Here is a 22,753-nt window from a genome sequence, read left to right as displayed (position 1 = left end):
GAGCCACTGTGGCCTGTCTGGATTCCTGACCCACTTAGACTGTCAAAGAATAACCGACTTAGGGCTAAGCCCCTAAATTTAGGGACCATTTGTTATGCAGCAATAGCTGACCAATGCAGGTGGCTCCTGTGCCCTGCTGACACCCTCACATAAGAACCCACCACCAAACTCTATGCTCAGCCTGCAGATGGGCTCCTGCTTAGCTCCAGTGGGCCTCAGCCCTCCCTGCTCTGGCTCCTCAGCCCTCACCTTGCAGGGCTGCCCTGCTTACCTACCCACCTACCTGCCCTGCAGCCCAGAGGCCAGCCCAGGCCAGGCTGTCTCCCATCAGAGCCCGCCATCCTCCACTTTGTTCCCAAATGCACACTGGGCTGTGCAGCCAGTGCTCTGGCCACAGCCCTCAGCCGTGTGGTGACACAAGATGCTCAGAGCCTGGCAGCTCCTTGGAAAGATCTGTGTGTACATGAAAGACAACGAAGCCACAGTGAAACCCTGAAGGAAACTCCACATCTTACAGCTTGGCTCTGGGAGCCCGGCTGGCTGAGGGAGCCAGGTGGGAAACCCAGTCTGGCGTCCAGCAGTGCCCTGAACACACAGCCCTGGCCGGGTGGTGCAGAGGGTGGCAATCAGCAGGGCCAGCAGCCGATTCCACCCAGGGTGAGGGTTGTACCTGAGCAGTTTCCACTCTAAGTTTAAGTGGGGAGACTTACAGTCAACATTCGCCAAAGCTTTATCTTTTTAGTAGAAATAGATGAGGGGAAAGCTGGTTTTTTATAGATGAGGAGGAAAAGTTTCCGTTTCAGAAATAAACCAAACCCCTAAAACAACCTGAGGCCAGAGGTCACTTAACTCAAGAGGGAGTGGAAGCTCACGCAGGGGTTTGTGGTCCGTCAGTCACAGTAGAGCACATGGCCACACATTATAGCAGTGATGGCGAACCTATGACACGCGTGTCAGAGGTGACACGTGAACTCATTTTTTTGGTTGATTTCTTTGTTAAATGGCATTTAAATATGTAAAATAAATATCGAAAATGTCTTTGTTTTACTATGGTTGCAAATATCAAAAAATTTCTATATGTGACACAGCACCAGTTAAGTTAGGGTTTTTCAAAATGCTGACACGTCGAGATCAAAAGGTTCGCCATCACTGCACTATAGTCTCCTGACAGCCAGAGGTCCCCACATACCCCAAGCCCCGGGCCAGCATGAAGCCTGAGAGAAGGTCCCATTCCACCAGGCCTGGGGGGTAGAGGGTGGGCTCCTTTTCCTGCAAGTTCTGGAACCCAAATAAGCCTGTGGTGACAGACTTCTGAAATACGCTGCCTCAGTGTGAACCATTCTTGGCTTCTGACTGAGCACGGTGAAGACAAGGGTGTGAGGTCTCAACAAGATCCTCAGAACCGGTACCACTTCACTCTGGGGACCTGCAGCTCAAAATCAAAGTGTGGAGGCCACTGCCCAAAGCATGTGCAAAGTAAACCAGGGAACGAACAGTTCTCTCAATTTTATTTTATTATTTACTTATTTATTTTTTAAAATTTTTATTGATTTCAGAGAGGAAGGGAGAGGGAGACAGAAACATCAATGATAAGAGAGAATCATTGATTGGCTACTTCCTGCACGCCCCACAGTGGGGACTGAACCCACAACCCGGGCACGTGCCCAGTCCTCCTCGTTCATAGGTCAACACTCAACCACTGAGCAACCCCGGCCGGGTGGTTTTCTCAGTGTTAAGGCTCCATCCCTGGATACTCGGCTTGTCTACTCACCTCTAGGATAGGTGGCACGTCACGCAGCAGAGCCCTGGTCACACATTCAGCTTCAATACCAGTAAGTGAGTATTTCCACATCTACCTTCATGCAGAACACCCTGCCTCCGGGCCCGCTGTCCCAGGACCAGCCCACTGCAAGCAGCTCCCCTTGTACCTACTTCTGTCATCAGCACGCGTCAAAGCGTAAAGACCCGAGGCTTCTCTGAAAAGAATGTCTCTGTTCTCAGCACCGGGAAGAGGGCTGATCACAAAGACACCACCACCTCCTTCTCAAACTGCTCCCTTCTGAAGCCTGATCTGGATTTCCGATCACAGCACAGAACAGACCTGGTGGAGACTGAAGAGCTAATACCTGCCAGGCAGACAGTCTGCACAGCACGTCAAACTCTTGTTCTGACCAGTGCCCCACTTGGCTGCATAAATACAACCAAAACACAGGGCATGTGATCTAAGGCAGTCAGACAGCTGAAGCTTTCAGATCATTTCAATTCTTTCTCAAATGCAGGTGGGTCTCTCCTTGGTGTTCAGCTCCGTCCCAGCCCCAGGCCATGACCCACACATGAAGTGACCTCAGCCATGGGGTAGGACTGGGGGGCACGTGGCAGCCAGCAGGGCCGCACTCGCTGGGCCTGTCTATTACGTTGCTTTGCTTTGTGCCCCAGCATGGAAAGCCAGCAGGGTCCCTCACCGTGGAGGGTCTAAGGATGTTCTGGGGCTCCCAGGAAGCCCTCCCAGGTGGCAGGACATAGGTTTCCTTCCCGGGCCCCGGGACTTGTTCCTCTCCCACTGGACGTTTACGCGAGAGCCTGGTTTAAGATGGAGGGTCCAGAGTTCTGAGCGGGGCTGTGATGTGAGAATTAAACGGTGGGCATCCAGAGGGGGCAGGTGGTTTCCTATAACTAGGGTCACTCGGTTACCCAGTGTCCTATGTGCTATCTGACACTGCACAGTGACCCAGGGGATGCAGCTGGCCCGCACCAAGAATGAGGCCAGCAGAGGGAATTTAGTGCGTAGACTGTCTCCCCCAGCAAATGGCACTAAGTGTGACAGCCACCACTCACATTTCTGTTCGGGCACCTCCTACACCACGCATGCAGCAGCTCTGATCCAGGCCCGGGAATGGGATCCCGATGCAAGTCCTGACATCAGGCTGGGAGACTCAGCCAGCCCAGCACTGAGAACAGGCCCTGCTGACCCACAGCCCGAGTTCCCTCACGCGCAGCCCTGCAACGTGCAGGCTCCTTCTCACAATCTCAGACATGCTCCACTCAAGTGCAAGGTTTCCTTCTCACAGTGTTATCCATGATCGTTCCGACAGCAAGAAACGATGCAGTCTACATACTCAACACCTGGGAAAGCGTAAATTACAACATACCAAAATCATAAAAACATTCCAGGGCCATTTAAAAGAACGCTAGTAGGAATACTGTTCTGCAATGAAAAGAAACTATTACATGTTATGGCCTTGATGGACCTTGAAAACATTATACTAAATTCAGAAAGCAGTGTAGAGGGTGCCAGGGGCTGCTGGGGTGGGGAAAAGGGAGCTGGAGCTCATGGAGATAGTCTGTTTGGGTTGATGAAACAGTTTGGAGGTGGATGGTGGTGATGGCTGCAGGACTCTGTGAACACACTTAATGCCACTGAAATGTACATTTTGAAATGGTTAAAAACCCCCAGCAGCTTGTATGGCCGGAACATATTTTACCACAATTAAAAAAGAATTCTAGCCCAGCCGGCATGGCTCAGTGGTTGAGCATCAATCTATGAACCAGGAGGTCATGGTTCGATTCCCAGTCAGGCACAAGCCTGGGTTGCAGGCTTGATCCCGTGTGGGATGTGCAGGAGGCGGCCGATCAATGATTCTCTCTCATCATTGATATTCCTATCTCTCTCCCTTTCCCTTCCTCTCGGTAATGAATAAAAACATATTAAAAAAGAAAAAGAGAAGACACTCAGGTCAGAATGCGAACATTCTCCAGACACCGATTCTCACAACTCCACACCGTTGGAGAGAAAGAGCACGCACCTACACTGCTCTTTAAAAGAGAGGGTTTATTTGTTCTAAAATAATTTGTCCTCTTTCAATGGAGGTTTTAAGGCAAAGGCAGCCAGCTCTTACTGGTCTTTGAAGTTGGCCTTTCTCTTCTCCACAAACGCAGTCATCCCTTCTTTCCGGTCCTCCTGGGGGAAAGGAAATAAAGCAGAGCTGGACGACACATGTCCTAGTGGGTCAGGCGCAGGGCTCTCCACACTCACAGGCGGGGGTCCTGCAGCAGGACCACCTGGAAGCCTGGGAATGGTCCGGATTCCCTGACCGAGTACGGCTGGCCTGGGAATGGGTATTTTTACATACCTCCTCCCCTCACGCCCAGGTGATGCTCACTCAGGAACCACGAACCTCTGTGTCAAATAAACTCTCATCTACAGAGAACCTCAGATGCACGCTATTTGGGTCACTCACCAAATCATCTGAATTCAGCAGTACCCTGGGTGTCATGAGGCAGGAATCCAGACTCTACCTCTGCCTCTTTTCCTGTGTGTATACGTGTGTATACACACATCTGCATTTCCTCAAGAGCCAAAGCCATTTTTTATCTTTCTTTCATAAAAAACCTATATATGACCTTCTGATAATAGAAGAGGTAAATCTGTATTAGAAGAATGATTTCCTTTGTCACTGGCAGAACTCCTAGAAAACACTGTTCTAAACCCCATTTCAAGTGACTGGAGTGACAGGAAATCATGGGTAAATGGACTGCATTTAAGGGCCACCGGGAAGACCTTTTGTGACAGGAAATGGCCTTGCTCTGTCCGTCCTTCTGAACTTCCACTCACGATGGAGCCCCTGACCTAGCTACGGACGCTAGCAGCTCTGACCAAAGGGGAGTGGGGTTGGCTGATGAAGTCTACGAGGACATTCCCAGCAGCTTGTGTGGATGGAACACGTGTGATTCTTTACTTGAATGTTGTTTACTCACAGTAGCAAAAGTTGAATAGAAGATTTTCTTTTCCAACTTATTTCCCTCTGTTAATGTCATTTCAAAAGCTGAAAAAGAAAACCCGGATGTTACGAAGTGAGATGCTGGAGCTGGGAGTGCTTTTCTGTGGTGGCAGGAAACAGTCTCCAGAGCCCCATGCACTTGCACCTGATGTAGAATGTGGCCTGGGAAGGCCTGACCACCCCAGCTCAGTGCCTCTCCCAGAAGAGAAGGTGAGAAACTGCATGAAAGGTGGGATGCAAACGGTCCAAACACAGAGGGTGTGAGGCAGCCCATGAAACTGTTTTAAAAGTCTCAAAGGTCCTGGCCAGGTAGCTCCATCGGAGAGAATGGAGCGCAGGGCGACAGCAGCGTGTGGCCTCTGTCCTGGCTCCCACGGGGTCCGGGAGTCTCCGCCCCTTGGGCCAAGCCTCAGGCTATTTGCACAGCCCCTCACCACTGAGGAGCAGTCTCTCCACCCAGCTCCCAGGGAAACGGAGTTTCTCAGAAGCTGACATCAGGCCTCCCCCCTGCACAGCCACCACCTGTGCCTGTCTGTCCCCCAGGATGACATATTCTTGGTCTCAGTACCAACGGGAGCTCAGAACAGAATTTGTGAGCGAGCAACTAGAAACAAAAACTCTACAAAGAGCCAAATTCAAAATATTGAGAATCCCAACAATTTTGTCCAGGATGGGCACCTAATTCAGAGCCAAACCGCTAAAGCCGCGTAAGTCCTGGCGGCCTCTCCTTCCCCCAGCACAGCCCTACCTGCATTCACTGATTCTTTGGCCATCGCTGTTATAATTTTAGAATTGCTGGCAATTTTTTCTGCGCACTGGATGGCTTCATCCACCAGTTTCTCAACAGGAAAAATTTTGCTTACAAGACCTAAAACACAGAAAGGTGAACAACATGAGGAAGCGGCTCTGGTTATGTGTCGACACTTTGAGAGCAGAGGTCTTTTGGGCTGTTAACAAGGAGCTGCAACAACACAGGCAGGGTTCCACCTCGTCCCCACGCTGGGGCGATGCTGCGTGCTGCATGCGTGGGCACTTGACTCTGACAGACCATGTCACGGAGCAGCGGGGACAGGGTGCGCTGCCAGGTCTCAGAGAATCCCCATTGCTTACACTGAGCTCGGGAAACGAATGGTTTAACACCATTCTGTAACCTGTGCATATGCTTCAGCTACTCTTTTTACATATGGGGTGTCCATACAGGCAGCGGTCCCTTGGGTTGTCAGGACCCCTGAAAGCACTGTGCTGATCGCCCACAGGGGCACCTGCAGGAAACTCTCCCCCCTCCACTCCTCATGGGGGACCCCGGCCTGTACCTGCTTGCTTGGCATCCTGGGCTGAGATCCGGTCACCAGTGAGGACCATCTCCATGGCCAGAGACTTTCCAACAGCTCGGGTCAGCCTCTGGGTGCCCCCCGCACCTGCAGGGGCAGAAGGCTGTGGGTCTCAGCGGGCTGTGGCCAGTATAAGCCAACATGCACAGACACAAGTTCTGAGGGGCTGAAGATGGGTCTGTCAGGTGGGGCGAGGCAGCCAGTAGGGGGGAGGCAGGAGACCCGAGGAACCCTGGGAGGCCTCCTTTCCATGCTCAGTGCCCCCCTCCACCTGGCACCCCAGTGCCTACATAAGCACCTCATACAGGAGTCAGACTCCAGACAGATGCACAAAGCTCGCAGCTTCCAGCCTCAGATCTGGCTGGGGGGAGGCCTCTGATCTGACCTGCTCCCCTCAAGGTCTGGGCCTAGAGCAGGGCTCCCGCCTCCTGGGGCACTCTGAATGTGCCCCTCTCCCCCAGCGTTCTGCGGGTGTCCAGCCTATGGAGCTCCCCTCCACGTGCCACCGACCCTCCACCAGCTGGGAAGAGAGCAGTCTGCCCAGTCACCTGCTCCATGGTGAACCCCAGGCACCAGGGCGAGTCAAGGGGACCACCTGAGGGAGACAGCACAGTGCAGCAGACTCCGGCCTTGGGAGCTGGGACAGGAAGAGCTCACTGGCCGCGGAGCTCATGTGGGCTGTCCTTGCCCTCAGCCAAAGGGACACACTTTCCTGCCCACCCAGCTGGCTCAGGAGATGCCCTGGGCAGAGACATGTGGGGCAGAGACCTTGTGCGGACATAGGAATCTTGACCAGGTGGACTGCAGGGGCAGAGGTTGCACTGTTGGCCCATTGCTCCTGCCGACCTCCATGTGTGGGGGTCTGATTTCCTGTGCTGCTGAACTTGGATGAGGCCATAAACTGCTCTGGTCACTGGAACATGAGCAGATGTGACATGTGTGACCTCCGGGCACAAGCTCTCAGGGCTGGCCCTCAGTCACCATCTTCCAAGCTTCTAACCTACAAGGACTGTAAGCCAGTGTGTGGTCTGCCTTCTTAACAGCATCTGACACGGATGTGGCCATCACCAAAAGAGCTGGCATAGTTCCGTGACCCCCATGGCCATCTCTGAGTGCTGCTGTGACCACTTACACTTAGTGAGCTGGGGGGCAGAGGGCGCAATAGGCAGACATAGGCAGCCACCCGTCCAGTGCTCACACGACAACCCCACGTCCCTCGTCATGTGCAAGCCACATGCTCTGCCTGTTCCTGGAAAAGTCCTCAAGCCCCTAAGAGGTGGGCAGACTCTGGGGAGTGACCTGAAGAGCTTATGCTGCAGATGTCACTCTGCTTTACCTGGGATGGTTCCCAGTAGGATTTCCGGCTGTGCAAACTGGGCTTTCTCTCCAGCATAAATGATGTCACACATCATAGCAAGTTCACAGCCACCACCAAGCTGCAAAACATGAGGTGTCATCAGGGGAGTTCAATCACAAAATCACTCTATTTTCTTACTTAAATATTCTATTAAAATGAAACACAGCCTTGACCAGTGTGGCTCAGTTAGTTGGACATAGTCCCATGTACCAAAAGGTTGCAGGTTTGGTTCCCAGTCGGGGCACAGGCCCGGATTTCAGGTTCAATCCCCAGTAAGGGGTGTGTATGAGGCAGATTGCTATTCCTCTCTCTCTCCCCGTCTCTCTAAAGTCAATAAAAACATATTTTAAAAAATAAATTAAATAAGTAATTTTTCTAAAAAAAAAAAAAAAAAAAAGAAAGAAAACAGTCTGGGGTATAGCAAAGATTAACACAGTGGTGCAAAGTTGTTAAGTGTTCCCAAGAAGCTATAATAATAAAAGTGTAATATGCAAATTGACCGAACGGTCGAACAGTGGAACAACCGTCCCGATGACCTTCTGGATGAAGCCAGGGCTGTGAGGGCGGCCAAGACAGCCAGGGCTGTGAAGGCCTACTCTTGCACGAATTTCATGCATCGGGACTCTAGTTTCTTATAAAATGACTGAGGCAGCCCAACTCTTTCTGTAAATGGCCAAACAGCAAACACTTTCGGCTTTGTGGGTCCTAAGATCTCTCTGCAGAGGCTCGAAGGCAAACCAATGGGCATGGCTGTTCCAATACACTTTAACCGCTGACCCTGGCTGACCCCAAGGGAGCTTTATTAAACAGTCACACAGTGAAATGCTCTCATCACTTCTCTTCAGGCTCTGACCAGCCCAGCATCTCTGAGCAGTCGACATGCCTGCAGGAGACCTCAATGCACCAAACAGAGGACACAGAGCTTTCAACGGTAGTTAAAGAGGTTCGTTTATAGGTGCAGTGCAGGTCGGAAAGTCATCACAACTGTACAAAAAGCCAACACTATGCCTTTAACATAGCAGAGGGGAGGAACATTACAGGGAGTCACAGCAGTCGTCATGAACACTGGGTGAGAGGGGGCGCTGACAAGAGCAGATCCTGAAACACCTCCCCTCCTTACAGTCCTTGGCTCTTTGGCATCAAGTGGGAAAGGCCTCCTGGCCAGGGAACTAGACTTAGGCCTTTTCAAAATAAAACCGGTTACATGTCACACTCACAAGTACAGTTCCATAAGGAATTCTGAGCGAGAGGGAGACTCGGGCTGACACTCACAGCGTAACCATTGACGGCAGCGATGACTGGCTTCTTGACCCGGGCGAGATGGTCCCAGTGGCTCAAGAACCCAGTGGAGTAACAGTCCTGGAATCGCTGGTTCTGCATCTCTTTGATGTCTGCTCCAGCTGGTGGGAGTGAGGCCACAGTTACCAGAGTGCAGAGACCCCAAGAGGCAGCTATGGAGTGTCCACTGTGAGCAGGCACTGGGGCCCCTGGGGAGACCTGGCTTGCGCAGTGATGGACAGTGGCAAATCGCTGTGATACATGAGGGGAGCCGGGACAAGAAACAGACTCAAGGTGGACTCAGAGAAGGCTGGGCTTATTCACTGGTCACTTGAGCCCTCAACTCAGGACACCTGAGTATGGAAGACCGGAATAAAGGTACTCTGCTGGCAGAGCACGCCTGAGTGTTAAACATACCGAGCAGCTCAGCCAAGCAGTTCCCCGGCCCATTTCCATTTTACCTGTAAATCAACCCCAAGTTGTCTGAGCTTTTCCGACCCTACCTCAGAGGTGTAAGTCTGTCTGCAACACCACACCATGGGCGTGATCACGGTCGGACCCCCCTCGTACACCTGGGTGACCTGCCGCCACGCTGCCCACCGCACCTGCAAACGCCTTCTCCCCGCCCGTGAGGACGATGGCCCCCACGGCTGCGTCCTTCTCGAAGGCCTCCAGCGCCTGGTTGAGCTCCTTGATCAGGCCGTCGCAGAGCGCATTGAGTGCTTTGGGGCGGTTCAGTCGGATCAGCCCCACGCTTTGGTTCTTCCCCTTCTTTTCTGTGATGATGTACTCAAAGTTAGCCCCTGGGACAAAGAGAAGAAAGGAGACTTCTATTCATATAGTGTGGGGAGCGGCTCTAGGGTCAAGCCTCGGACTGACCTGTGGCAGAGCCACATACAGGTCCCAGCTTGGAGGGCAGAGCCCTTCTAGCACAATTACTAGCAAGCTTGACCTTATCGTCCTCCCTTGTTCCTAGGTAGCTAATGGGCTGTGGGGGGGGGGGGGGGTGCAGAGACAAGGCTTGAGTAAGGAAATAGTCGTGAAACTCCCCTTGCTTTGCTTTGTGTGCTCTGACTATAAAGTAAAGCTTCAGCTTACAGGCTGTCACTGTTTCCTCGCCCAGGCAGTGGGCCACTTGGCCCCAACTGGAATCTCTTGTCAGACTTTTCTAATCCTTCACCCCGCCCCTCCTCAGGTTCACCCCTGGCGGTGCTGGATGGAGGTTCAATACAGGCGTCAAACTGGGGAATGTGTCCCCGTCAGTGGACACAGTGACCTGGACAGACTTGAGGGACCCCTGACCGTCCCTGGTGGCTGCAGCACCCAGCTCTCAGCCACATGGGTGGCCGTCCCTTCTTTTCTGATTCACTGGACTCTATTTCTTGCGCCGCCTCCTGAGCCACCTAACCTAACACCCACCACGCTGCTTCCACTGATGTTTGAATCTTAAGTTAAAAAAACAACAAAAACCGAAGCAATGAACAGCCCGCAGCAGCCTTCCTTCTGAAGGCCTCCGCCAGCACGAGAGACTTGTGATTCCGCAGAAACAAGGGAGGAGGAATCCGTGTTTTCAACCAATGCCAAGTAGGTGATGGGGCTTGGGCTGTGAACTGGACAGAGCTCTGGCCTTGCTGAGTGGACCGTCTGGTGGGGGGCACGCACAGGCACGGGTGACTCCCACCCCAAAACTGTCCGCCCAGACGTGGGGGTCAGCATTGACCTGGAGAGGAAGAGGGTTGACGTGGGGCGGCAAAGGCGTGGGTGTGTGTGTCTGCACGTTGGGGTGGCCGCTTTCGTGAACGGTAACACGGGATCACAGTCCCTGCCCCGGGGGCTTGCTGGGGAGAAACTGGAATAACAGGTCACCTGTCGGGGGACCTGGAAACGGTTGCTGAGTACAGCCAGGGTGCAGGAGGGTCAAGGAGAACTCAGGGTAACGCCGACACGACTCGGTATTTGGGTCGTGAACTGGATACAGGGGTGAAGGGAAAGGACCCGGCAGGACCGAACACGAGACCACTGCGATGCCCGCGGCGCTCCCTGCACAGCCCCTTAGAGTCAGGCAAACCCGCGGACTCCCACATCCGGCTCCGAACACAACGTGACCCCGACCGATCCCCAGGCCTCAGCGAGCTCGGCGCGGCGGCGGCGGCCCCACCCGCACTCACCCGAGGCGAAGGGGCGCAGCGCCGCGCGGCCGGGCCGGGGGAGCAGCGGGCCGCGGGCCCGGAGCAGCAGGACACGCACCGCGGCCATGGCGCTCAGGGGACGACTCGCCCCGCCCCCGGCACCGCCCCCGGCCGAGCCATTCAGGGGACGCCCCGCCCACAGGACGGCATCGCCCAGAGCCCGGCATCGCGAGACCCCGTACATATCGCGAGATTAGTTCGGGAGACGGGGGCGTGGCCACGAGCCGGAGGGAAGGGTAAAAGGGTCTGGGGCCGGGACCAGGGTTTGGGGGCGGAAGTTGGGTCGGTGGTGTCACACTCCAGCCAGGGCCGGCTGCAGTCTGACTCCGAGCGGTTGGAAGTAGCCCTGAGACCTGTGAGCGCGGACCCATGGTACCTTGTTGGCCTTTGCGCGCGTGGACCCCGCGCCTGCCCAGGGCCGTGCCCCTCCCCGCCTGGAGGCCGCCCGCCCGAGCCCGGCGGGGTCTAAGCGTCCTCGGGGGACCTCGGCGACTCCGGCTGATCTAGGCTCCGGACGCCCGGCGTGGCCCGCGGCTGCTGTCCAGCGCCGCGGCCCCCTCCTGGCGGCGTCGCCTCCTTGCTTCTCTTGGGCAGAGGTGGGTGCTAGCTTGGCCCTCGGCCCTTGCCCCACCATGTTCCCGGTGTCTGAGGGCCAGCCACACCTGGTTCCCAGGAGGCCCGGACTTTGAGCTGCACACAAGCTGTCCGGCAAAGAAATCCAGCCATGTTAGGGAATGAAATGGCTCTCGAGCGCCCCCCTTACAGCAGGGACACAACCGGTGAGCCTGAAATCTGCTCTCGGGCTCAATAGCTCAGGCTCCCACACTTCCCTTCTTATACCCAACGTCCTCCATGAAGAGCGGCCGGTGGTAGAAACCAGGTGAATTTGCTGTGCGGAGAGCTGAGTGTTGAGACAAGGAGAAGACATTCCTTTTCTTGTTCCTCTGCCTGTCTGTCTGGTGGCGCGAGGTACTCATGAAGTAGGGAGTTATTCACAGCAGTTGCACAAGGTGACTGAGAAACATTAATGCATATCACTCTGAAATGTATGTATTTATAGGTGTAAATGGAGCAGGCATGAAGCGCAATGCCGATTTTTAAAATAAATTTTTATTGATTTTGGAGAGGAAAGGAGAGTGTGAGAGAGAGACATCAATGATGAGAAAGAACCATTGATCCGCTGCCTCCTGCATGCCCCCTACTGGGGACCACACCGGCAACCCAGGCATGCACCTTTGACTGGAATCGAACCCGGGACCCTTCAGTCTACAGGCCGATGCTCTATCCACTGAGCCAAACCGGCTAGGGCAATGTTGATTCTTTTGAAAAAATATATATTTTTATCTGGAATACTCTCAACAATAAAGATTAAAAAATATATTTTAATTGATTTTAAAGAGAGGAAGGGAGAGGGATTGAGCGAGAAACATCAATCAGCTGCCTCCTGCACACCCCCAAGTGGGGACTGAGCCCGAAACTCAGTCATGTGCCCTGATCAGGAATCAAACCATGACTTCCTGGTTCATGGGCCAATGTTCAACCACTGACCCACACCAGTTGATTCTTTTTTTTTTTTTTTTTTTTTTTTACAGTGCTGATTCTTTACATTGGCAACTAAATAGCTATTGAATACTAGATTATGAAAAGTTTTATTTTTACAAATATAAGCTTTAATTAAGTTTTAATAATGAAAATTATTTATTTAAATAACACTTGGAACGCAATAACAAGACAAGCTCATTAAAAATGGGTAACATATTGAACAAACATTTCTCTAATAAAGACATACCAGCCCTAACCGGTTTGGCTCAGTGGATAGAGCATCGGCCTGCAGACTGAAGGGTCCCAGGTTCGATTCCGGTCAAGGGCATGTACCTTGGTTGCAGGCACATCCCCTGTAGGGGGTGTGCAGGAGGCAGCTGATCGATGTTTCTTTCTCATGGATGTTCTAACTCTCTATCCCTCTCCCTTCCTCTCTGTAAAAAATCAATAAAATATATTAAAAAAATAAATAAAGACATACCAAAGGCTAATAAGCACACGAAAAGATGCTCAACACAAATCAAAACCATGAGGTACTGCTTCAAACCCAGCAGGATGGCTAAAAAGACAGACAATGTTAAGTGCTGGTGAGGGTGTGGAGAGACCGGGATCTCCGTGCACTGCCAGTGGGAATGTAAAGGATGCAGGCACTTTGGAAAAGTGTGGCAGTTCCTCAGAAGTGAAAGATAGAGCACCATATGACCCAGCAATCCCATCCCTACATAAACTTAAGAGAAGTGAACACGTATGTCCACACAAAAATTCGTACGTGAATGCTCATAGCATTATTTGTAACAGCTGAAAAGTGGAGGGAAATTGTCCATCAGTTCATGAATGAATACACAAAATGTGAGATAGCCACACGATGAATGGTACGTGAGAATATACAGTGGAATGTTATTTGGCAATAAAAAGAAATGGAGTGTGCTGATACATGCTACGTGCTCTGATGTGGATGAACCTTGAAAACATGATGCTGAGTGAAAGAAGCCACAACGTGCACGGCTCCATTTACATGAAATGTGCAGGACAGGCAGATCCACAGACACAGGAACTGGGTTATGGGTGCCGGAGGCGGAGCGCTGTGACAGTGTCGTGTTTCTTTTCGGGGCGATGGAAACGGTCTAGGCCTGATAGCGGGGGTTGTTACACAGCTCTACAAATATACTGTGAAATGGTGAACCGTACACGTTCAGTGGGTGCGATGAATGATATGTGACTTCTGATCCGTTTACCAAAAAAAAATGGGCAGGCTGATTTGGTTCAGCCCAATGGCAGTGCCGGCGAGTCTGCAGGCTCAATGGCCATAGGTGGCCCCGGCGTCAGGAAGGCCCCGCCCCCCGGCCCGCCCGCTGATCTGCCCCTCGCAGCGGAGGGAACGCGCAGGGACGCCCGGGACCGCGCGATGGAGTCGAGCGGCGGCGACGAGGGGGCCCCGGGCCGCGGGCCGCGGGTGCTGGTGGTGGGCGGCGGCATCGCGGGGCTGGGAGCGGCGCAGAGGCTCTGCCGCTACCCGGCCTTCCGGCACCTGCGGGTCCTGGAGGCCACAGCCCGCGCTGGAGGCCGCATCCGCTCGGAGCGCAGCTTCGGTAACGGCCTCTCCCCGAACTCCCTTCCCGAGCTCATGCCCAGATCCCAACCGGTGCCGCCCCGCCCGAGCTCTGCCGCCGCCTGGCCGGCCTGCGCCCAGGGTTAACCGACCCGGAAGCCTTCCCTGCCCCCTAAGTGAACCCCCGCCGCGCCCCAGTTAATCAACCAAAGTTCACTGGTCCCCGAAACTCAGCTGCCCGTGGCTGGCAGGGCGGTCCCTGCGGGGAGGGACCCCATGACTGTACCCACCGCAGCCTGTGCTCGATCCCAGGTCATCCCTCCGGTGTGCTCCCCAGGCTGGTGCAGGCCAGCACACTCCCTCCTCCGGGGTCCCCCTCAAACTGGGTCGGGCCAGGCCCTTCGGTGAGGGACTGTGGTCCTCAGGGACCCGAGGCCCTGGGGCTGGTTTTCAGAGCATTTTGGGGAAGGGCAGAGCTGGCTGAGGTCCAGGAGAAGGGCTCAGGGTTCACCTTCGCGGGGACAGAACCTCAAGGTGCCATCTGTGTCCCCTCCCAGGTGGTGTGGTGGAGGTAGGCGCTCACTGGATCCATGGGCCCTCTCAGGGCAACCCCGTCTTCCAGCTGGCTGCCAAGTACGGGCTGTTGGGGGACAAGGAGTTGTCAGAGGAGAACCAGAGGATCGATACCGGAGGTCACGTGGCGCTGCCCTCGGTGTCCTATGCCAGCTCCGGGGAAAGTGTGAGCCTCGGGCTGGTGGTGGAGATGGGCCATCTGTACTACCGCCTCATCGACCAGTCCCGGGAGTTCCTGCACGCGGCCGAGGCCCCCGTGCCCAGTGTGGGGGAGTTCCTCAAGAAGGAGATCCGTCAGCACTTGGCCAGCTGGACAGAGGACGAGGAGACCAAGAAGCTCAAGCTGGCCATTCTGAAGAACTTCTTAAACATAGAGTGCTGTGTGAGTGGCACCCACAGCATGGACCTGGTGGCCCTTGCACCCTTTGGGGAGTACACCGTGCTGCCGGGGCTGGACTGCACTTTTCCTGGGTATGTGTATGCCACACCCACCCAGCCCTCCATGCTCCCCACGCCCGCTCCATGCTCCCCAGCCCCCCTCCATGCACCCACCCAGGCCCCCTTCATCCACCCCAGGTCCCCTCCATGCTCCCCAGGCCCCCTCCATGCACCTCTGGTGAAGCTTTGGGAGGCAGGGGAGTGGTGGGAGGGTCAAGGGGGACTTTTGTCTTCTCTTTTTATTATTATTTTTTTAAATACATAGTTATTGATTTCAGAGATGAAGAGAGTGAAACATTAATGAGAGAGAATCATTGATTGGCTGCCTCCTGCATGCCTCCTACCGGGGATTGAGCCCGAAACCCGGGCGTGTGCCCTTGACCAGAATCGAACCTGGGACCCTTCAGTCTGCATGCCAACGCTCTAGCCATACCACCCAGGGCTTTCTCTTTTTAGAAAGCTGGTCATTTGTTTCCCCAATTTTTCTCATTTAAGGAAAGGGAAATAATGATTTTCAAGAAAACGTGATTAAAAGAAGGAAATGCATCTTGTAATGCTTTCTTCCTCCCATGTTTATGAGGCCCCTCAGGTGCTCAGCACTGTGTGAGGGGTCCTTCCCTGGAGGGGAGTGGTGGGAGGGTTAAGGGGGACTCAGTCTGCCCCCAGGCACTAGTGAGACATTCCCACTGGGCTCTCTCAGGTGTCCTCCCAGGCCCCATGCACAGGGAAGGGCCTTTGTGCAGAACCAGAGCACTGGGCAGACAGCAGGGACCTTGTTCACCACCTTGGAACTTTCCCATTTCATCCTCCCATTAGCCGGGAGGCAGGTATTAACATTCCTGTGGTGGATCAGGAACCACAGGGCGGAGCCTGGCGGGAGGCCCCCAGGCCCTCCCTGACCCTTCCCAGCCTCCTCGGTGGAGCCTGAGTCGGGACAGAGCTGCTGCAGCTTCTTGGAGGGCTGTTCTAGTGTCTCCCCTCCAAGCTGGTCCTCTCATCAGTGCCAACACCCTGTCTCCCCCAGGGGCTACCAAGGACTCACAAACTGCATCCTGGCCTCCTTGCCCCAGGACGTGATGGTTTTTAACAAGCCCGTGAAGACTATTCACTGGAATGGGTCCTTCGAAGAAGCTGAGTCTCCTGGGGAGAAGTTTCCAGTGTTGGTGGAGTGTGAGGATGGAGACTGCTTCCCAGCACATCACGTGGTCCTTACCGTGCCCTTAGGTAAGGTCACCATCCAGTCAGGGTTTCCTCCCTTCTCGGCCCCAGGTGCCCTGGCCTCTGGCTCTCTCCCTTGGCGCTGGGGTTTTGCCTGGCTGCTAAGCTCACATTCTCATTCTAAGTCTTGGATAGAATGACTCTGTTGTGTTTTATAGCAATCCCAGGCTTTGGAAATAGGAGTTTCACAGAGAAAAGGGAAGTCAGCTGTTCTCATCCTTTGGAGGTCTTTTCTGGAAAGGTTGGGGGATCTCCTGATGGAGGTTCACCTGGGAGACAGCATGAAAGCCACACATCAAGGTTAGGTCCAGCCATCATCAAGGAAGGAGTTAAGTACATAATCTATTTAATTCTAGAGCTGATGCTTTCGACAGAGACTTTGAGTAGGAGTGTGCAATTTGATAAAAGGTGGAGATGATTGAAGTCAAAGTTTTGCCAGAGTTGTCTCATTTACCCCTGAGGCAGCCTGAGAACTTACCTGGCCCCATCTCCTGTTTGACAAATGTCAACAGAGATAAGTCAGTTGACCAAGTTCACAAAGCTAGCAGGAGCCAGAGCTGACTTAAAATCTCCTCCATGTCCCACAAGTGGAATCTTGTTCTGCTGCTCCATTTGCCTCTTCTCTCCTCCCTTCCTTCCTTTCTTCCTTTCCTTTTTTCTTTCTTTCTTTTACCGCTTTGTTCATTCATAGTTGCTGGTGCTTACTGAGCCCTCGCTGTGATCAGTAGGAGCATTGTTACGACTGTCCATACTGGTCACAGGGAGCCAGGCCTGTACCACACTTGTTCTTTACAGCCACATAGAACTTTCTTCTATGCAGGTGCCATTGCTTAATATTTCTTAACTAGAAGCCCGTTGTATGAAGATTCGCACAATAGGCCTTCCTTCCCCTGGCTGCTGGCACCAGTTTACCTCTGGCACCCGGGACCCAGGCCTTTGGTCCGGCTGCAGCAGTGAGGCTTGGCTTCAGTCTTCAGTCTTCACTCCGGCCAGAGCCTCCAGTCTTCGCTCCGCGCCTGCGTAAGCAAATTAACCGCCATCTTTGTTGGATTAATTTGCATAGTCGCTCTGATTAGCTGGTGGGCGTAGCGGAGTGACACCAATTTGCATGTTTCTCTTTTATTAGTGTAGACTAGAGCCTGATGCACAAAATTTGTGCGAGGGTCTTGGCCCTCCTAGCCACAGCGGCTGCCTAGGCCCTCCTAGCCCCAGCTTCTTCCAGAAGGTCATTCCACTGTTTGGGCCATCTGGTCTAATTAGCATATTATGCTTTTATTATTATAGATATGGATGGAAATTTAGGTTACTTTTATTTTTTCTGTTTTACACAATGTTTTACATGTGTGTTTAAGAATGCTTGTGCGGCCCAGCCGGCATGGCTCAGTGGTTGAACATCGACCTATGAACCAGGAAGTCACGGTTTGATTCCCTGTCAGGGCATATGCCTGGGTTGTGGCTCAATCCCCAGTGTGAGGTGTGCAGGAGGCAGCCCATCAATGATTCTCTCTCATCATTGATGTTTCTATCTCTCTCTCCCTCTCCCTTCCTCTTTGACATCAATATATATATATATATATATATATATATATATATATATATATATATATATATATATACTAGGGGCCCGGTGCACGAAATTCGTGCACTGGGTGTGTGTGGGGGGAGTGTCCCTCAGCCCAGCCTGCCCCCTCTCACATACTGGGAGCCCTCAGGCGTTGACCCCCATCACCCTCCAATCGCAGGATCGGCCCCTTGCCCAGGCCTGACGCCTCTGGCCTAGGCGTCCGGCCCGGGCAACGGGGACCCGCAGCTGCAGCGGCCCCGCGATCGTGGGCTCCGCTTTAGGCCCAGGCAAGGGACCCCTAGCTCCCGGGACTGCCAGCTTCGACCGTGTCCAGCTCCCATCGCTGGCTCCACCCCTACTTCCTGCTATCACTGGCCAGGACAGAAAAGGCACCTGATTCTCCGATCATGGCTGGGGGGCAGGGCAAAGGCAGCCCCAGGGCCGCCTTTGCCCTGCCCCCCAGCTCTTGGCTCCCCCCTGGGTTTCCGATCACTGTCAGTGGCAGGGGGCTTCTTCCTGCTTTCCCTTTCGCCTCCCTGCATTGTGCATACATATGCAAATTAACCGCCATCTTGTTGGCAGTTAACTGCCAATCTTAGTTGGCAGTTAACTGCCAATCATAGTTGGCAGTTAATTTGCATATAGCCCTGATTAGCCAATGAAAAGGGTAGCTCGTACGCCAATTACCATTTTTCTCTTTTATTAGTGTTGATATATATATATATATATATATATATATATATATATATATATATATATGAAAGAACACTATATGGATATTTCTGTAGGACCTGAGTTGAAGATCTGGACAGGTGGGGATGGCTGTGGAGGGTGTGGCGACCCCTTCTGGTCCTCCCCACCCCCTGCCTCACTTCCTGTGGGTTATCCATCCTTTTCTCATTAACTAGCGAGTTATGTGCATCTTAAGGGATTGGCTTCCACAGTGGCTGATTTTTCCTGTTCAGTTTGACTTGGCTACGTTAATTTTTTCATCTGGCAGATTGTTTTTATGCGGCCTCTGAAAAGGCCTGCGCTGTGCCTCTTACTGCTTCTCCCCACGACCCTGGGAGGTGTGCTTTCCAGGGGGTGAGAGGCAGAAGGGTCAGACACGAGACTCCATCCCTACAGAGGCCTCTCTCTGACTCTTCTGCGGGCTCAGGGTGGGTTTCCGTGGCTGCTGATCCCAGTTACGGATATTTCTGTGGTGTAAGTCGAGTGCAATGATAAATTCCAGGTTTTCTTAAAGAACACCTGGACACCTTCTTCCAGCCGCCACTGCCCGCTGAGAAGGCAGAAGGGATCAGGAAAATGGGCTTTGGGACCAACAATAAGATCTTCCTGGAGTTTGAAGAGCCCTTCTGGGAGCCGGACTGCGAGCACATCCAGGTGGTGTGGGAGGACACATCGCCCCTGGAGGACACCGCTCCCCCGCTGCAGGACGCCTGGGTCAAGAAGCTGATTGGCTTTTTGGTCCTGCCTTCCTTCGAGTATGTCTGCTCCCATTTCCCTGAGGAAGCCTGCGTGCTGAGAGGGCTGGCTCCTCGGCGTCGTTTGGGTTGATTCACTGTGAGGTGTCTGGAGGGTTTCATGGTGGGGGGCCTGGGGCTGATGATAGACAGACCGCCTGGGCCTAGCCCCTGTGGGACAGGTGGGCACACTGTGTGGCTTGTCAGCATTGCTGAGGCCCAGAATGTGCTGGTGGATGGAAGGCATGTTTAGTCAGTACGAAGTATTTGCTGAAATACAAGCTGGGGCTTGTAGGTCACAGAAGAGTCTGAAATGTGGACATGTCTGTAACTGGGAGGCAGTGCTTAAACCCAATGCAGTCATTGAACAAAGCATCCTTGTAAGTCATGGGATCAGAGAGCCTCACTTGAAGGGCTAAGTCGTGTGTCCCAGACATGCAGCATAAGCAGAGCAACGTGTGTGGCTTGGTGCTCACTCAGAAATCAAAACAGGAATCATTAGGGAGGGAGGGAGGGACTGATTTTTCCAGCAAAGCCCAACATGGGTTGCCTCAGTGGTGTGTTCTCCGCGTAGGTCTTCCCATGTCCTCTGCGGGTTCATCGCTGGACTTGAGTCCGAGTTCATGGAGACACTGTCAGATGAGGAGGTGCTTCTGTCTCTGACACGCATGCTTCGCCGGGTGACAGGTACTGACCACGCATGGCCATGGCTCTGCCTTGTGCTCCTTGTTGGATGACCTCTAAAGGGGAACCAAACTTCCTAACAGTAAAGAACTGAGTTTGCCTCTATGAGCCTCCAGGGATGATCCTTCCTTATGTTGGTGGGGTCACTTATCTGAGTTCTTGTTCCTGAGCAACTGAGATGGCTTTGCAAACACTTTTCACTTCCCTTTTCTAAAATATGCCACCAAAATAAATACAGCAGCCCTTAACCAGGGCTTTAAAGATGAGACATGGAGGCTCAGACAGCACAGTGACCACATGGTCACGTGGGGTGAGGATGCAATGATGGCGTCCCCAGTTGGACAGAGTGGGTAAGACTGGGAGAGCCTCTTACTCATACACTTTGTGGCTTGGTTTTCTTCCTGGGCAGTTTCTTTCATTTTAAACTGTTCAGTCTTGAAAATGAAGGCCCAATTGCAGGCTTGTGGGAGGAGTCCCGGTTCACATGTGGCATCTCTGTGGTTCAGGGAATCCACAGCTTCCTGCGCCCAAGAGTGTGCTGAGGTCTCGCTGGCACAGCGCCCCCTACTCCAGAGGCTCCTACAGCTACGTGGCTGTGGGCAGCACCGGGGATGACATTGACCTGCTGGCTCAGCCCCTCCCTGTGGACAGAGAGAAGGCCCAGGTATGGTGTGGCCCCTGGATGGGAAGGCACTGGGGTCCTGCTGAACACAAGAGAGTGTGGGTGGGGCCGGGGCCCCTGAGACTCAGAATCCCTTTTCTTTATATTTTCATTGATTTCAGAGAGGAAGAGAAAGGGAGAGAGAGACAGAAACATCAATGATGAGAATCATTGCCTCCTGCACACCCCACTCTGGTGGTCAAGGCCACAACCCGGGCATGTGCCTTGACTGGGAATCAAACCGTGACCTCCTGGTTCATAGGTCAACGCTCAACCACTGGGCCATGCCAGTCAGGAGAATCCCTTTTCCTTTTGGAAATCAAGAATACTTTTAAAATGTATTATCTTCATCAGAATTCTACACATACATAGCCGCAGGGCACATGCTCGTGTGGCTTCCCAGGGCTCCAGTACAGGCGTCCCAGTGGAATGGGCGCTGCATCACCTCCTGTGACCACGCTCAGAAGTCAGAAGGCACCATTCTGGGGCAGGACATGGGCCCCACCTTTCTGTAGGAGTCTCCTAGTTTGGGTATAAAATCGTGGTTTGAGAGTCATGCCCCTCAGGGTTTAGAACATTTTCCACTGTTGCTGTTGGGAAGTCCAAAGCCACGTGGAGACCTTTCTTCCTTGTGTCCCGTGCTCCAAACTCTTAGGAAGCTTAAAAGAGCATTAGGCTCCAACACCCACGGAGTCCAGAGGCACGCCACCCTCGGCAGGCATCCACTCACTTCACATGGCTTGTCTTGAGCCCCTCAGTCAGCTGGGAAGTTCTTGTGAATCATCTCATCTTCTCTCTGCTTTCTTTTCTTTTCTAAGATTTCTGTTGTTTGAATGGTAGACTTCTGGACTGGTCCTCAAATATTCTTATCTTTTTCTCTCCTAATTTCTATCTCTGTTTTTCAGTCTGCATGTTGGGGGATGTTCTCCGCATTGTCTCCCAGGCCCTCTGTTGCATTTTCCATTTTGTGATCACGTTTAATCCCGAATGTTTGCCGTTTGAGCCCTGTTTCCGTGAGAAGCACCCACTCTTGTTTTGTGGCCACATCAGGGTGTGGGATTAGGTGAAGAGCAAAGCCACCGCCTCACCATCAGCTCTGTAGCCACAAGTGGAAGGCATAGGGCCTGTTGCTGGGCCCCAGCACCCCATTCTACACTTGATCTTAGCCAAAAGGCCGAGAAGCGATAGCAGCACCCCATTCTAACCCCACCCTTCTCTGCAGCTCCAGGTACTGTTTGCAGGAGAAGCCACACATCGGACGTTTTACTCGACCACACACGGGGCTCTGCTCTCTGGCTGGAGGGAGGCTGACCGGCTCATCGCTCTGCTGGACCCCCAGGCGCAGCTGCACGGTCCCAGGCTCTGAGCCAGCCCTTTCCCCCCTTGCCAGGGGAGGCTGCCACCATCCTTTCCTCTGTTCAGCCTGGCTGGAGACTTGGGATGTATTGTTACGGGTCATTGCTCTCATTTTTCACGACTGTCACTGGGTCTGGCCACGGCTGAGCTGGAGCTGGGGTGGGGGGGGAGTCTTCCTGGAGAAGTGAGACACAGGTGTGACCAGCTGCTGGTGGGTGGCTCACATAAAGTGTGTCAAAACCTCTGTGTCCAGAGTCGTCCTTACACCTCAGGGCTGCAGCATCTGTGGCTTCTGCCTTCAACTTGCGCCAGGCCCAGTCATTGCAGGGCCCCTGGACTCTGGGTGCTGTGGTTGCCCCTTGTTCTGGGCATCTTCAGGTGTTTCTGAGGGCCAGCAAGTGGGGAGATGGGAGGGCACAGGAGGCACCCCATCCTGAGGGTTTCTGGAGGAAGTGAACAAACAATGAGGCCTCAAGAGTGCGGCGGGTCAGGGTAGCCGGTGTGTGAGGGTGAGGGAGGAGAGCGCTAGGGGTGCACTGGGCGATGTCGGGGGGGGGGGGTGTTGGCATACCAGGGGTGGGCAAACTTTTTGACTCAAGGGCCACAGTGGGTTCTTAAACTGGACCAGAGGGCCAGAACAAAAGCATGGATGGAGTGTTTGTGTGAACTAATATAAATTCAAAGTAAACATCATTACATAAAAGGGTACGGTCTTTTTTTTTTTTTTTTTTTTTTTTTTTTTTTAGTTTTATTCATTTCAAACGGGCTG

The 22,753-nt window shown here is 53.3% G+C and overlaps 2 protein-coding genes across 3 annotated transcripts; one reads left to right on the top strand and one right to left on the bottom strand.

Moving 5' to 3' along the window:
* Window positions 1-3,809: 3,809 nt before the first annotated feature.
* ECHS1 (enoyl-CoA hydratase, short chain 1) lies at window positions 3,810-11,069 on the bottom strand. The gene is made up of 8 exons (XM_059661636.1): window positions 10,913-11,069; window positions 9,350-9,547; window positions 8,739-8,866; window positions 7,446-7,545; window positions 6,092-6,196; window positions 5,527-5,646; window positions 4,756-4,823; window positions 3,810-3,958 (listed from the first exon to the last, which is right to left on the bottom strand). Exons 1-8 carry the CDS (start codon window positions 10,998-11,000, stop codon window positions 3,893-3,895), a joined length of 873 nt encoding a protein of 290 aa, XP_059517619.1. The 5' UTR covers window positions 11,001-11,069; the 3' UTR covers window positions 3,810-3,892.
* A 2,755-nt stretch (window positions 11,070-13,824) lies between these two features.
* On the top strand, window positions 13,825-22,228 carry PAOX (polyamine oxidase). Of its 2 annotated transcripts, XM_059661634.1 has the most exons (7): window positions 13,828-14,064; window positions 14,582-15,068; window positions 16,060-16,259; window positions 19,052-19,304; window positions 19,858-19,970; window positions 20,474-20,631; window positions 21,851-22,228. In XM_059661634.1, the coding sequence occupies exons 1-7, from the start codon at window positions 13,881-13,883 to the stop codon at window positions 21,992-21,994; spliced, it is 1,539 nt and encodes a 512-aa protein (XP_059517617.1). In that variant the 5' UTR covers window positions 13,828-13,880; the 3' UTR covers window positions 21,995-22,228. The 2 variants fall into 2 exon arrangements, with proteins under 2 accessions (XP_059517618.1, XP_059517617.1); XM_059661635.1 differs by lacking the exons at window positions 19,052-19,304; window positions 20,474-20,631; window positions 21,851-22,228 and having other exon boundaries at window positions 13,825-14,064; window positions 19,858-19,946.
* Window positions 22,229-22,753: the final 525 nt, after the last annotated feature.

This window comes from Myotis daubentonii, chromosome 13 (assembly GCF_963259705.1).
Source record: "Myotis daubentonii chromosome 13, mMyoDau2.1, whole genome shotgun sequence".
Lineage (NCBI taxonomy): Eukaryota > Metazoa > Chordata > Mammalia > Chiroptera > Vespertilionidae > Myotis > Myotis daubentonii.
This window is presented reverse-complemented; position numbering and strand designations above follow the sequence as displayed.

Bases quoted from the DNA above. Each gene is read 5' to 3' on its own strand.
- ECHS1 (XM_059661636.1), bottom strand. From the start codon at position 11,000: ATGGCCGCGGTGCGTGTCCTGCTGCTCCGGGCCCGCGGCCCGCTGCTC. The intron at 7,546-8,738 runs GTGAGTGTCAGC...CATGTTTTGCAG, and splicing joins CTGCCGTCAATGGTTACGCT to CTTGGTGGTGGCTGTGAACT. The intron at 3,959-4,755 runs GTGAGTAAACAA...CCTTTCCCCCAG, and splicing joins TCTATTCAACTTTTGCTACT to GAGGACCGGAAAGAAGGGAT.
- PAOX (XM_059661634.1), top strand. From the start codon at position 13,881: ATGGAGTCGAGCGGCGGCGACGAGGGGGCCCCGGGCCGCGGGCCGCGG. The intron at 19,305-19,857 runs GTATGTCTGCTC...TTCTCCGCGTAG, and splicing joins TTGGTCCTGCCTTCCTTCGA to GTCTTCCCATGTCCTCTGCG. The intron at 20,632-21,850 runs GTATGGTGTGGC...CCTTCTCTGCAG, and splicing joins TGGACAGAGAGAAGGCCCAG to CTCCAGGTACTGTTTGCAGG.